Source organism: Nuphar pumila, chromosome 7 (genome assembly GCF_984573655.1).
Source record: "Nuphar pumila chromosome 7, dmNupPumi1.hap1.1, whole genome shotgun sequence".
NCBI classification, from domain to species: Eukaryota; Viridiplantae; Streptophyta; class Magnoliopsida; order Nymphaeales; family Nymphaeaceae; genus Nuphar; species Nuphar pumila.
In genome coordinates, this window is record NC_143255.1 from 126,465,666 (window position 1) to 126,481,631 (window position 15,966).

Below are 15,966 nucleotides of genomic sequence, written 5' to 3' on the forward strand. Positions count from 1 at the left end.
TTGAATTTAAAGGTCAAAATTAAAACTCTTTCTTACATTTTAAATGACTTGTTTAGACGTAGATGATGAGACCTTGGCGAAGCCCAAACTCGAAAGCATCAGTCTAATATTGAGGTTCAAACGATTTTTTTTCTATACTTAGCCAAATTTTCAACAAAATCATAAAATGACTAAGTGTGAAAATATGCGATATTACATAAAAAAACTGCCGTTTGTTTGTTTATAATGTTTGAAAAATCTTATAAATTTTATTTAGTAAATTTTGTAATATTTTATTTTTTCACATTTTAATTGTTTTTAGATATTTTATTCTAAGATTGATAATTTATATATTTTCTAGGTGAATCTTATCACCTAGGTGCCTAGGGGTGCCAATGCCTAGGCACCCACCTAGCACTTTTGAGTTTTGACTAAGATATCAACCAGAATGTTTGATTTTCATTGATTGCAACGTGATTTATTTCATGTGTCTATTATATACTCAAGTGGAACACTAGGCTAAGTCATCTAGGGTTAAGACATCTTATGGCAAAACTTTGAAAGCCTTTGTAATGGACTAGAGTTTGCTAGTTTAACTGAAATCTGAAGATGATGCAGGTTGTTAGTCCTTTTGAATATATTCAACTTCTTAAGGTTCACTTATGCTACAATATCATTTCATAAGTCTTCACTTCTCTCTTCTTTTGTGGTCAAATTTAATGCAATTTTCCTAGTTTCATGTTGTATATGTTACTTTAAAAAATCATGATGCATTCTGAAACATCGATTTACAGAAGCTCTCCCCAGATATGCCACTCCAGCTTTCTTCAGACACATTATTAAGAATGTTAAGAGCTCGAGTTCATCATTACCACCAGGGGGAGGTAAGGTTTTGTTTGGACTGTTTTCTATTTATCTTTGCATCAGGTTTTTGTTGTTGATATCTGGAATATTTTAAGAGATGTATTTCATGAAAAGATTGTTCTCTTGCTGAATGTTTGTTGAATTTATTTACAAAATTATTTAAAACTCCTCAAATTTTAATCTCGCAATATTATGCCGCATTGTGTATTTATCAGAACTTAAAATATGCTGAACATCATTAAACAAATTTTTTGATACCGTCCAACTTAGCTTGTCCATGGATCTCGCTCCTTACTCTCGAGCGGTTTCAAGGGGTAATTTGGGAATTCTTGTAATGCCTCAAGGGAAATTTGGGCATGGCCTTTGTGCTGTAATATGGGTAGTTAGGCAGGGGTAAAATGGTCTTTTAGGCCCAAGTGAGCCTATAAATAGTCATCTCATTTCAGTTTGTACTCATTGTATTCTCTTAATGCAAATTGATTCTCATTTGAGAAATTGGCTCTAGATTGATCTTCTAACTAGAGATTTGACTCTCAACCACTTGTAGTTGTGAGATTCCCTCTTCATAACCACCCCCCACCAACTCAAACCTCCCTAACCTCTCTCAAACTTCCATTTCTCCTTCTCTCTCCTTTCCATCACTTCAGCTTACCCGACCATCACTAGCCTCTTCTCCTTAGCTGATTTCTATTCTCCCTTTCAATTACCTATTCTCCTTATTCAAGCTTAGCCTATCCCAATTGACATAACTGGTATTAATTTTTGGTTTCAGAGCATTAAGATTTGATTCATCACCTGTAATCATCAAAATTCCAAGAAGTTTGATGAAGAGGAGCTCTACCCACAAGTAGGGGTGGCAATCGGGTCGGGTTGGCGGGTTGGCGTTTCAGCATACCTCAACCCGAACCCGACCCGTTTATTAAACGGGTCGGCTGTGGCAAACACTAACCCAACCCATTTAATAAACGGGTAACCCGACATGACCCGCCAACCCGTTTAATAAATGGGTTGGGTCAAGAAAACGGGTTGGCGGGTAGCGGGCGGGTTGGCGGGTCGGGTTGGTGGGTCGGGTTGGCGGGTCAGGTTGGCGGACAGGTTGGCGGGTCGGGTTAGCGGGTTGACCCGCCCGCCTAACCCGTTTATTAAACGGGTCAACCGGGTTGGCGGGTTGGCATACCCCCAACCCGAACCCGACCCGTTTAATAAACGCGTTAGGCGGGTCGACCCGTTTATTAAACAGGTTGGCTTAAGCCCAACCCGAACCCGCCTAAGAGGCGGGTTGGCGGGTCGTGTCAGGTTTTTCCACCTCTACCCACAAGGAGGAGCTCGACCTTGCCTTATCTTGGATAATCAACCACCCAAGAAGATTTACACATAAAGAAGGACATGCAGATCCATTTCACGTGAGGAATTCACCTTGGATTTGCTGAAATCTGGTGGATTTGCTGAAATCAGGTAAGTTCTACTGAAACATGTGTTGAGAAGGAGATTCCAGTCAAATTTTGGTTGTTGGGTCGGATTTTGCTGAGTTCCACTTGAATAGCTCCTCACGTGTTGAATTCTAGAACCCAAGAGTCCATGAGAAGTTTTTTATTTCGGAGTGAAGATCTGGAAGGAATTGGAATTAAATCATGTTATTCTGCATATTAATGTGTATCTGTTATATTGGTCTGAGCATCGTTCTTGTTGAGTTCATGTGTAGACTTCCACTCCACGTTGAAACTCCAAGAATTGGAAATTCAGGTGGCAATATTTTTGAAGAATTGTGAGAATTGAAATTGCTTTGAGGGTATGCAATATAGTCAGAACTGCTTAGAATTTATCAATTGGAGGTGTTTTATGGTTTAATTCTGAGCTTGTACAAGTTGGGTTTGAATATTGTTGAATTCATGTGAGTGCATGCAAGCTTCACATTGGAGTTATAAGATCTTGACAAAATTCTTATAGTGCAGTTGATTAGTTAAGTGAGTTGTTGCTGATACTGTAATATTCTGCTAAATTCTTGAGATATTGGAGTCTTGGGGAGCCCAGAATTTGTAAGTGTTGCGTTCTGGTTCAGTTTTTGAGGGTGTGGTCATATCTTGTTCTGGGACATGGTGCAATTCCTTGGCAAGACAGCTAGTTCAGAACCAGAATTTTGGTGTCTGTTAAAAAATTTGTATCTCCCAGTATACTGCGAGTTTGGGCCTGAGTTTTTACAGTAATTACTTTGATATGTGTACTGTTAACACTCAAAATTTGGTCCTCAGTGAATTCGTGAACAGTGAGATATTGACATTCTGTTGGAACCTCCTGATATAAACTGAGTTCAGTTTAAGACTGACAGACCTGTCTTGTATACCCATTTCACCCTAGTTCAACTCACTTAATTGACCGGATTTTTTGACTGAGCTCATTTGAGATACCCTACATTGAGACAAAACTAAGGCTCAGCTGAGACCAAACCTAGACTGAACGCGAAACCCGTAAAAATTCAACCCATCCAGTTGAGGATAGGGATGGCAGTGGACCGGGGGAAAGCGGGGCCCCGCCTCGCCTCGTTTGGACCGGGGATGAAGGGTATGAAACGGGGATGGAGGCGGGGACGAAGGTTAAAATCCATCCCCGTTCGGGGATGGAGGCGGGGATGGACGTACACTTTTCCCCGCCCCGCCCCGCCCCGTCCTCGCCACGATCCCCGCCTCATCCCCGCTTCATCTCCGTCCCCGCCACTTTTCCCCGCGATAGCCCCGCCCCGACCCGCCTCATCCCCGTTTGAACCGGGGATGGAGGACATGAAATGGGGATGAAGGCGGGGGTGGAGGTTAAAATCCATCCCCGCCAGGGATGGAGGCGGGGTTGGGGGTTCTAATCTTGAGGCGTGGCGGGGGTGGAGACCTTGTCCCCCGCCCCACTGCCATCCCTAGTTGAGGATAAAACCTATTGAACTTAGTTCTTGTGAAGCTCACCACCTTCGTTTTACGTGCATGTTGCTCCGCCATCTCTATCATTGTGGACCCGCATCACGGCGTAACCTCGCACGTGTTTTTGTACTTTTGACACAGAGTATGAGGTAGAGATTTCTTACACTAACTCTGGTATTTGTGCGATTTTAATGTATGTCTGTTGGCGTAAGTTTATGTTAATTAAAATGTATGCTTTCGTATTTAAGTTACAATGATCATGTACATATATATGTTACGTTTTTAATTCAAGGACGCAGTTTTACGTATTCTTGTCTTCTTTTAATTACATCATTTACTTTGTCGTCGTGCTGTAATGTGCATATGCTCCATCTTTTCTAAAATTTATTTAGCTCGATGTGTGGTTTCACACATTGAGCCTTGCTTTATGTTATTTACTTTGTCGCCACGCTGTAACATGCACAAGCTCCAACTTTATGCAATTTACTTATCCCGATGTACGGTTTCATACACCGGGCCTCGTTTACGCTATTTTCTTTGTCATCGCGTTGTAATGTGCACAAGCTTCAGCTTTATGCAATTTACTTAGCCTAATGTTTGGTTTCGTACACCGGGCCTCATTTATGCTATTTACTTTGCCGCTGTGTTGTAACGTGCATAGGCTCCTGCTTTACGAAATTTACTTAGCCTGATCTACGGTTTCGTACACCAGGCCTTGCTTATGCAATTTACTTAGCTTGATGTGCGGTTTCGTACATCAGACCTTGCTTATGCAATTTATTTAGCCTGATGCGTAGTTTCGCATACCGGGCCCTATTTTCTTTGGCATGAATATGTTTTAAATAAACACAACATGAAATATTTAAAACATATGTAATAAGTATGCAACATTAATGAAGACCATAAATCTTATAATAAAACATATTCTTGAAATTGAATTGAAGAATGAAAAGAGAATAACCATTTTTTATGAGATCATTTTAAAAACTTAATTCAACCGATATTATAAAAATGCCTTCTTAATCAAACATTGCTCGTATGAAAAAGAACTCATTAGGTAGGAAAATAAAACATCATTTTTCAAAGACACATGTTATTATGAAAAAACCTCATATAGGACATTTTAGAGGGTAAACACATACCTTTAATATGAAATACATATGATGAGAGTATGTGAGCAATGCTACATCTCTCACAAACATTTTACTTCTAACATAACTTTCTTTAAAAAACTTATTTTTCAAGAAAAGACATACGAAAGAGAATAATATAAAAAGTTCAATGGAATTGTTAAGAATCCAAACTCATAATGACATGGAGAACACATATGCAAAAAACATATCTAATTCTTTATAATGCTCAATACTTAAAGAAATATAATGCATACCAAACATTTTTAAGAAGCAAAAGAGAGAAACACATATGCAAAAACATATCTAATTCTTCATAATGCATAATACTTAAAGAAATATAATGCATACCAAATAATTTTAAGAAGCAAAAGCGAGAAACGAGAACTTCACCATTCTTCTTTAAAATTTCCTGAATAACACGCTTCCCAATGCAACAAAGAGCAACTCGATCCCAACCTCGCTCTGATACCATGTAAGGAAACGACTTTGAATATATTAGGTTTAATAATGAACCAATACACATGCACATGAAGTGCGAATATACCCACTAAAGGGGAAAACACAAGCACATAATGTGCTAACACATAAACCCACAAAGGGGCAAAAATGCCCATAAGGCATAAGTTAATATTATTGAAGAGAGGAAGGGTGTAACACCCATTACATGGAGCAAAAGCTCCTCCAAAGGAGTGAATAAATTACAAGGGGGAGACCCCTATTTATAACAAGAGAGGAGCCACATAGGGGGCTCCCAAAGGAGTCGTTGGGAGCCCCCCAACGGTCACATTTGTGACCGTTGGGGGCTCCCCAACGACTCTTTGGGGAGCCTCCCTAGGTGGCGCAAACCACAAAAAATAAAAAATAAAAAAATAAAAATAAAAATAAAATTACAAACATATTCCAAATGGAATATGCGTAAAAAGGGGAAATGACTAAACTACCCCTATGCCTAATAATAGAGAAATATATTATATATATATATAATTAGGAAGATACATATGCATATATACCATATATGTATATGTATCATCCTTTATATATATAAAATATATATAAGATTGAATGATACATTTTAACAACCTCGTAGTGTGATGATGCTTTCATGTTAAAGGAAATCACATAGACAAAGATGATCGCTTTCACATGCAAGATGCTCGATTTGGTTTAAAAGACCAAAGCATATTGAATGGGTTGTCAGATAAAATAAGACCTGACATACCTATTCATCCTTTGGTTCTTTCAAGGGAGAGGATAGGATGGGTACAAAAACTTTGATGGATAAGTTGTTAATAACTATGCTCTTCGATTTACAATGACTCTGTATCCTCGATCATAGGAGTTAGGGGGTTGGGCTATCAAATATTATCCTAGGTGGTAGATCTCATTGACTTTTGTAGAAGTTCGGATGCATCTCCTGTTGTTTATGCCTCTGGAGAATTCTCTCTTGGTCAATAAGTCGTCCTCTTTGGAGCAGACTCAACTAGTCGTTCGAGGTATCAAAATACATAGAATAATAAACCCCTGGACAGTCTCAGTTAATTTTACATATTATCATGTGCGTACCCACAGGTCGTTAATTATCAAAACAAGATTATGATGTGATTAATCCATGCGATGTATGTTGAAGCTCGTAATAGAGCTATGGGTCACTGAACCCTGTTGAACATGAGATTATATGAATGAAATATAATTTGACTGTAATTTATATTGTGATGCATGTCGAATATGTTCATGCTTAAGCTCGAACTGGTGGTTATCAACTGTGTGAGTGGTCTGTAGTGATTATGTAGAAATGACAATGAGAATCCACTTGATAAAAATAAGCCTATTGAGGGACTGTTTCCAAGAGGGTGACCTTGTGAGGTTTTACATATTCAAGATTGGCTAGTCTGGCCAGGATGAGTCTCTGTGAAGATATGCGAGTCCAAGACCAGGTAAATTCGGTTAGGACGTTTCCGTTAGGGTGTATTGACCCAATACTATGTACTTTGACAAGGACGATGTGATGAAGTACGTTTTCGAGATCAGGTAATCTGATGGGGAACTTGTTTCCAAAACACGGTAAATCTATGAAAGATTGAATGGTTTAAATATATTGTTTGAGATGGATTGTGATAGCCAGTTGCAAATCTATGGATTTAGCTACATTCCAATTGTTGTACCATTATTAAATGTTGATTTCAGATCAACCATAGAGCGCAATATGGTTGAAATGAATTATAGAGATATTAGGTGAATGACATATCCCTCCTATAAACAAATATATTGATTTATTTGGTAAATGACACATCACTCCTTTTTAGTCTTGTTGCAAATGATTGCATTGTGTTATATCTAATTAAATGCATTGTGTTTTGTATGAATGACATATATCACGTATGCTTATTTGATTGATGTATATCATGAATATCTACTTGAATGGATTGTAATAACTTGGTACAAATTACCATGTGCTTTGATGTAGATCTACCAGGCTTTCAAGAGTCTGACCCATTTTATAGGCATACAGGTGATTACATATTTAGCTACGGAGCATATGCGGGATGTTGCGACGGCGTCGACGAGTCAATCATATATTTTTTTGGGGCATTGAATTCAGATACATTTTACTATTGTTTTTGCTTTTGTACAATGTTATCAAAAACGCGCCTTGAGGCGCAAAAGGCGCCCCTCGCCTTGAGGCGTGACCCTTTGTGCCTCAAGGCGCAAGCCTGAGGCGCAATTATTATTATTTTTTTACAACAAGATTTCAGAGACATAATCAACAAAGTTTTTGTAGGTTAATCTCATATATTTTTCAGTTATGTAATAAGTTTATTAGTATATTACTATATTTTAACTTTTGTTGGTTAATCTCGTATATTTTTCAGTTATTTGAGTCATGTAATTAGTTTCTTAATATATATTAACTTTTGTTGGTTAATCTCATATATTTTTCAGTTATGTAATCAGTTTTTTAGTTAATTTTATATGTTAATCTCATATTTTTTAGAATAATCTCTTATATTTTAACTTTTGTAGGTTAATCTCATATATTTTTCAGTTATTTCAGTTATGTAATCAGTTTCTTAGTATATTTTAACTTTTTTTGGTTAATCTCATATATTTTCCAGTTATGTAATCAGTTTTTAGTTACTTTTATATGTTAATCTCACATTTTTTAGAATAATCTCATATATTTTAACTTTTGTAGGTTAATCTTATATATTTTTCAGTTATTTCAGTTATGTAATCAGTTTCTTAGTATATTTTAACGTTTTTTGGTTTATCTCATATATTTTCCAGTTATGTAATCAGTTTTTTAGTTACTTTTATATGTTAATCTCATATTTTTTAGAATAATCTCATATATTTTAACTTTTTTTGGTTAATCTCATATATTTTCCAGTTATGTAATCAGTTTCTTAGTATATTTTATCTTTTGTTTGTTAATCTCATATATTTTCCATATATGTAATCATTTTTTTAGTTACTTTTATATGTTAATCTCATATTTTTTAGAATAATCTCATATATTTTCCAGTTATTTCAGTTATGTAATTAGTTTCTTAGTAAATTTTAACTTTTTTTGGTTAATCTCATATATTTTCTAGTTATATAATCAGTTTTAGTTACTTTTATATATTAATCTCATATCTTTTAGTACTTATTTGAGATTTTCTATTTCTTATTGGTCGTTATTTCATCAATAAAGCATTTCTTTATTTCTTTATATTTTTAGATATTTTTTTATAATTTTTTTAAAGTTTTCAAAAAAAAATTGAAGCTTACGCTTTACGCCTCGGTTTTGGTGGAGCACCTCGCTACGCCTCAACGCTTTTCACAACACTGCTTTTGTAACACTCTTTGTTTGGAATTGAAATACCTTAAATGAGTCATGTTATCTACATTTGAATTCAGTATAATCGATTTTTGTAAAATGTAACCCGTCTAAGGTCTCAAACCCTGTTTGAAAATGTTTTTGCTGACTATTTTAATAAAGAAATAAAAGTTTTTAAATTTTCGCATATTTTTCCAAAGGTTGAAAATCTCGGGGCGTTACATAGGCTAAAGTACATCAAAAGGCAAGATAGTTCTTTGGTTATTGTTGGCTTCAGTGATGTGGATTGGGGAGAATAGTCAAATAGAAGAAGATCCATATTGGGCTTGCACATTTTTCTTGGGACAAATTTGTTATCTTGGAGCAGTAAGAAGCAAAGAATTGTAGCAAGGTCGAGTACAAAAGCAGATTTCAGGTCTATAGCATCCTTGGTTACAAAAGTAACTTGGATAAGGCCACTACTTTTTGTGCTGAATCAAAGCATTGGTCGATCTATCATTCATTGTGATAAACAGTGTGCCATTAAAATTTCATTGAATCTCGTTTACCATGGAAAGCCGAAGCATATCCAGATAGGTCAACACTTTGTCAGGGAAAAGATAGAAGATCAAGAAATAGAAGCTCAGTTCGTGGGTTCGAAAAATCAAGTTATAGATATCTTTACGAAGGGGCTCAGTAAAGCACGATTTTGGTTCCTCAAAGGCAAGCTGTCCATGATCAGAAAGATATATTAAGAAACCACATTGGACTAGGAGGGGATATGTTTGTATTTTATATATTTCATTTATATTAATTATGAAGGGTATTTTGGTAAAACACCAGAACCCTCTATAACCCCAACACCTATATCTATATATATATTCATTAATATGAGTAACTGCTCTCGAGAGAATCCTAGAGTGGTCGGCTGGCTTGCTTCTTTCATATCTTCTTTCTCTTGTGTGTATCCATGAAGGCAAACTTTCATCCTTCTTATCCTGAGTCGACATAGGGCTATTCTCTCTGTTGTGATTTCAATCCTACTTATTATTACTAATGTTTTTCCCATTCAACCTGTACATTAGGTATTTATCAAATACTTTCTAGTTTTAGTTTTAACCTATAATATTGTCTAATTTCTATGTAAAATACAAAGATTATTTTGAGTATATTTTCGAGAAAAGACAACAACAACTACACCTTCATCCCAAAACAATTGGGGTCGGTTATATGAACCAAAAAAGAAAATCATTCTGGGTCTTCCACATGAATCCTTCTCCTCCAATTATTTCTATCCAATGCTATGTCCTCGGTGAGGTTCAAAGCATTCATATCCTTTCCTATCATCTCCATCCAAGTCTTCTTAAGCTTACCCCAACCTCTTTTAACTAATATATTTTCCCATTTTTCCATCCTTCTAATTGGAGCATCATTAGGCCTTCACCGAATATGTCCAAACCACCGAAAACGATTCTCTCTCATCTTATTTTCAATGGATGCAACGCCTACCTTCTTACGTATCTCCTCGTTTCAAATCTTATCTTTTATTGTATTTCCACACATCCATCTAAGCATACGCATCTCAGCTACACTCATTTTTTGAATATGATGTCTCTTGGCAGCCCAACATTCTGTACCATATAGTAAAGCGGGTCTAATTGTCGTCCTATAAAACTTTCTCTTCAACCGCAATGGCATTCTACGATCGCACAACACTCCAGTCGCGCTTTTCCATTTCATCCACCCAACCTTTATCCTATGATTTACATCTCCATCAATTTCTCCATACTTTTGAATGATAAATCCTAAATAGTTGAAACAACCATCCACCGATATTTCTTGCTCACCAAGCTTCACTACACTCCCATCACTACTTCGTTTTTTACTAAACCGACATTCCATATATTCTGTCTTACTCTTACTCAACTTAAAACCTCTTGCTTCCAATGTCTGTCTCCATAATTCTAACTTAGCATTAACCCCAGCTCTAAACTCATCAATCAAAACAATATCATCAGCAAACAACATACACCACGACACATTTTCTTGAATTGATCTCGTAAGTTCATCCATCACTATAGCAAATAGGAAAGGGCTTAATGCAGATCCTGAGATATTCCCTTGCCGAGAATTTCCTGAGAGCAATATTTGTGGTTGTGTTTTGAGGCTTCAACTAATCAGGTGTTTAGGTATTGATTTGAGATGTGAAATTCAAAAAGTATTGCTCCTTTACAGCCATCAAATGAAAAAAAAAGTAGCTAGCTGTCGAAGCTGGCAGCATAACCTCTCCATCCCCCCTTTTCTTCCCAACAAAGCATAGTGACTCTCTCTCTCTCGCGCGCGCGCCCGCGCCGTAAAAGGGTATAGTTACTCAACAAGTATTGCCTGTCGACGTACCCGAAACGGGATTGTCGGCAGGTTATCAGCCAGCCTTCAGTACCTGAGCCCGAAAAGACTCAGGGAGCCCGAACTTGACAAGAGTCGGCTTGGGTTTTGCTTGGGCCTGTCAGGCCCTAATGGGCTCCGATTCAGGCTTGGCCCAGCCTGACCCAATGTCCACCCCTAGCTAGAGATGGACTTCTTCCTAATTGTTACTTTTTTGCTTTGCCTATCTTTTTTTTGGGGTTAATTTTCATTTGTCTTTCCTTTTTGTGAGTTGGTTTATGGATTGGATGAAGTCACCCTCACTTCCTTCTAGTCGTGATGCTCTGGGAACCAAAAAATTGTTGCAGTTTAGTTACTGCAAGTGATACGAGGTCTGTTCCCCTTTGAAACCTCCATAGGGCAGCACAGGACCAGAATGCTTGGTGGGCCTCCACACAGAATGACTAAAGACTAGAAGCGACTTTGTTGAGTCTATGAAGCTTTGCTTCTGGGTTCGCGATAGTGAATCTTTCTGCCATCACAGGTTGCTTGTTTTTGTTCTTGAGCCCATGCTGCTGATATCTCTGGGATTATTGATCATTGTATTAGTTTGTGTTTCATTTTCTCTCTTTATTTTTTTCTTTTTTGAGAGTTTTCATTCTTGTTGAGCCATGGATTATCTATGTACCAATAACAAAGAGAGTGCTTGCAATTGTTTCTCATCTGTTGTCTTGGTTGAAATTCATTTTTTCCTGTCATCCTTGCAGATTGTATATAATCTGTCCCATGCTATAAATCTTGATACAAGGTTAGCAAAATTTGAGGAAAGATCGAGGCATGTGCAGGTCAATGATGAGAGCCTCTGTGACTGTTGCCATACACGTCTTGGCACAAAACTTTTCGCCATGTATCCAGATGATTCAGTTGTCTGTTACAAGGTCTGTTTTCAATTTGTGTGTATCTTTCTGCCTTTTGATGCACATTTGTTGGAAATCTTTGGAACTCCTTTTGTGCACACGATGCACCAGAGCATGGTATTGCACATATTAGATTGACATATTTTGCTGTCTAAAGTTGCATGCAAAATGAAGCTTGTAATATTACTGATGTTCAATGCATTTTACTTATTTGATTTAACATATTCTTGTGTCTGCTTCAGTGTTTCCGGCGGCAGCCTGAGCACATATGTCCAGTCAGTGGGCGTAATTTTCAGCATGATTTTGTGTTCAAGCCTGGCTGGCTTGTGAAGAAACCTTGAGATCTTATTTCTGCTGAGTGGTCATACATTTGATTCCAAATTTACCCATGTCTAAGCCAAGCATAGTACAGAGTCGCTGTTTGGTTAAGGACAAAGAAGGGTTAGTGACAGTTAAAGAGAATGGGAAATCACACCTAGAAATTGATCACTAACCAAATGCTGAACCTCACCATCGGACTTCACAGGTCATTTTTGGGGATTAGCTGGAAGTCTATGTTTCTTTTGCACTGTTGTTTTCATCATTTTTATAAGAGATGCTTGTCATTTCTTTGTGCAGAACAGTGTAATATTGTAATTGAGCTTGGCATAGATCTATGATGTAATTTATATCATTTTCCGTTGCTTTGACATGCGAGTAGCGGTTTTATGTATGGTGGCTTGCTTTTCATCTGCATTTTATGAGGGCATCGCACTGTCGTGATGCCCATCAATGGGATGCTGCTGTCTTTTGGATGTGGGAACCAATGGATTTGCTTTTTCTTAGCTGCCAAATCTACTCTTTAGTACAAATATAAAGGGGAGAAGGCTTTACTCCTGTCCCAAATGCATAAACTTCCATCCCAGCTGCCAGTTTCCAGACACCCACCACCAAGGTAGTTTGACCATGTATCTAGCAAAAGCATAAACTTTCATCCCAGCTGCCACTTTCCAAACAGAACACTGATGGCAAATCTTTCCTCTATTTATGCATTTGATAGAGTGATAGCTGCCAAAGTATAATTATAAAAGGGAGACAACTTCACTTCTTGTTCCAAATGCATAAACCACTATCCCAGCAACCAGTTTCCAAACACCCACCACCAAGGTAGTTAGACCATGTATCTAGAAAATGCATAAACTCCTATCCCAGTTTGCCACTTTCCAATCTGAGCCTTAATGGCAAATCTTTCCTCTATTTATGCATGCATGATAATCAGTGTTGGCGATTTGTTTTTGTTTGTGGTTTTAGTTTGTTGATTTGGTACCATTATTTGCTGCAGTGTAACCTAGAGTTTCACATATTTAACGATTGGTTGCTTCCATAGATGCGCATTTGGCCCATTTTTTTCTAATATCCAATCAAGTGAGACTATCGGTAGGCACATTGTATATACTGGATTATTTGGTTATTTAATTTGGTGCCAGACCACTAGTGAGTTAAGCATGGTAATAATATTTTTGATTAATCAGGTGCCTTTAGGACACAAGCTGAACGTGCTGAACTTCTTTGTAGTGAGCCAAAGAAATTCTACGGCTAAACGGTCCGAACTGGCTTGTCGACAAATTTTTTTTTTCCAGAGGTGGAAGTAGGATTACAAAAAACATACATTATTGAAAAATTAGAAGCCATAAGATTTTAACTTTGAACCTGTCACCTACAAGCCAAAATTTTCAATCATCTTAAAAATTCTAGGGATGAGTGATTCTCGTAACAGGCATTTTGTCTAAAGTTCAGGACAACGGGTTCTGGAAGAGGAATTAGGATAGTCTCATGCTCTAACCTATTACTGATGGGGGTCTTTGGCAGTCGATTGAGCCGTTTCATAAAAAAAATGAATTAAAAGATAAAAAGGATAATTTGATTAACAATTATGAAACTGGTCAACAAGTTTGATTCAATTTCGAACGAGTGCATTAACTTCATTTGGCGCACAAACCATAAACTGTTGTCAGTTCAAGGGTAAAGTGGTTAACCAAGTTAACCTTCATGTGTTGGAATGCGTGGTGAGGTCATTGGTAAGATACTGGTGGCCCAGTTTTTTTCCATAACGGAGCATGGGGAATTGAGTCCCCCTTCTACCGGTGGCCCAGTTTGCTGTTGACCTACTTAACAAGAGGTATGTTGTCTTTGATTAGCTGCTTAATATCTCTATCAGTAATTATCTAACTTGTCTTATAACAGCTAAAATTTTAGGCCTTGCTTTGAGTGACACCTAAAACCAGGTTTCTGACTAGCTTTTGAGTGAAACCCAGTTAAAACACCAAAACTGGGTTTTATGATGCATTTGTATGCCAAAAATTCAGTTCAAGAAGCCATGTTTTCATTGGAACTTGGTTATATAGCATAATTCAGTTTATCGGGAAGGGGTAGGGCTGCCTTCTCTCCACCCTTTGGTAGGTGTCCACCTTTGGCCCTCACACTGGGTTCCCACATGTTGGTGTTTTTTTCTGTTGTTTTTGTATTTTTTTTACTTTGATGCTCAACCATTTTCTAGCTATCTACTGACTGGGAAATGGCTGAGATGACACCGACCAGTGGCCGGTGCTAGCTGATGCTCTCTAACAATTTTTTGATTGGTAGTGATGCAAATCAAAAGAGGGCTCTAATACCACTTTGATGTAAATCGAGAGGGTTCAATTTACCAGAAATTATGCAACTACAAATAAATTGTGCTACTTGCAAACAAATGAATAGGAAAACAACTTGAAAATCAATAATGTAAATAATTTAAGAAAAATATGACCCTTGCCATCGTCATTACCATTCATTTTGTTCAATAACTCGTGTCCTATTTATTTTCTTCAAAGTCTTTAAAAAATTATGGGCCACTTGAAAATATTTAATATGAATCAATTTGATCCAAGCCTTGGAGTGAGGAGGTTAAAGTGCATCGAATTGAAAAGTCTCAGACTTTTATGTGCTTAAAGCTCAAATTTTTAGGCCTACATGGCCAAGGAGACTTGGTCATTTAGAAGTTTCTAGAGTCTTAATATTTGTTAAATTAGATTGGCATTCATGAAACATGAGCTTATACATGCACTGGTACGATTAGTTGCTTTGAAATTTGAGGGTCAAACAGAAGGGTCACCTCCACTTGGTCTATTTAAACTCAAAAAAAGAAGGAAATAAAAAAAGGAGAAAGGGAAAAAGAAAGGAGAGAGAAGGAGAGGAAAAGAGAGGAAGGAGGAATTAGAAAAGGGAGATCCAATTATCTCCAGCCATCCGATGTTTTCACCATCAAATCTATATTTTCTTTTAATCTTTGCGTAAGGTACGGGTTTCCTCTTTTGAATCAAGTGAGAAATTGAATGTAAATGGGTTTTCCATGCAAGATTTTGATGAAAATCCATGAGAAAAAAGTAGATCTATATGTTTACTCTAAAATATATGGAAGAGGATTTATGGATCTTCTTCCATGTATACGTTTTTCTTATTTTATTCACCTTTTCAAAAATAAAATTTTATGTATGCTTCTTTTTATGCTAAAATAGAATTTATTTCATGATGAAAATAGTTGTTATGTGTCTGCATTATGATATTTTCGTTTTTCCATGGATGGTCCATGTTTTGGACGGTGAGATGCATGTAAACTTGTGTTAAATAATCTTGTATGCATGCATGTTTCCATAAAAAAAATCAACATAAGCATGTAAGAATGGGTGCATGTTTGAATATGAGTTTCTTTCATGTAAGCATGCTAAGTTTTTTCAATATCAACTGAATTATCTTGTCAATCTGTATACATATAATTAAATCTAAGACCACCATGACGATCTACGTTTCGAGGGCTATCAAATCAATTATTTAAACGTCCAATTCTGATGAGTCTTTGGGTCTGTAGGCCTCCCGAAAGGTTATCATGTCACTAGAGCCCAAACCAAAGTAAAAAGTCATTACTTTTCTTTTATAGCTTAAGTAATTTTAAAATTTAAATAATTGGGTCCCATAATTTATTTTTTAATTTT

The 15,966-nt window shown here is 36.9% G+C and overlaps 1 protein-coding gene across 1 annotated transcript in view; it reads left to right on the top strand.

Annotated features, from left to right (window-relative positions):
- Positions 1-12,686, top strand: part of LOC149833412 (Vacuolar sorting protein 39) — an 84,326-nt gene extending 71,640 nt beyond the window's left edge. The window contains exons 12-14 of the mRNA XM_090015100.1: positions 774-863; positions 11,810-11,980; positions 12,202-12,686. Of these exons, the coding sequence (XP_089871226.1) occupies positions 774-863; positions 11,810-11,980; positions 12,202-12,300 (360 nt within the window). The 3' untranslated portion in view covers positions 12,301-12,686. The remainder of the gene's footprint in view (positions 1-773; positions 864-11,809; positions 11,981-12,201) is intronic.
- The last annotated feature ends 3,280 nt before the right edge of the window (positions 12,687-15,966 follow it).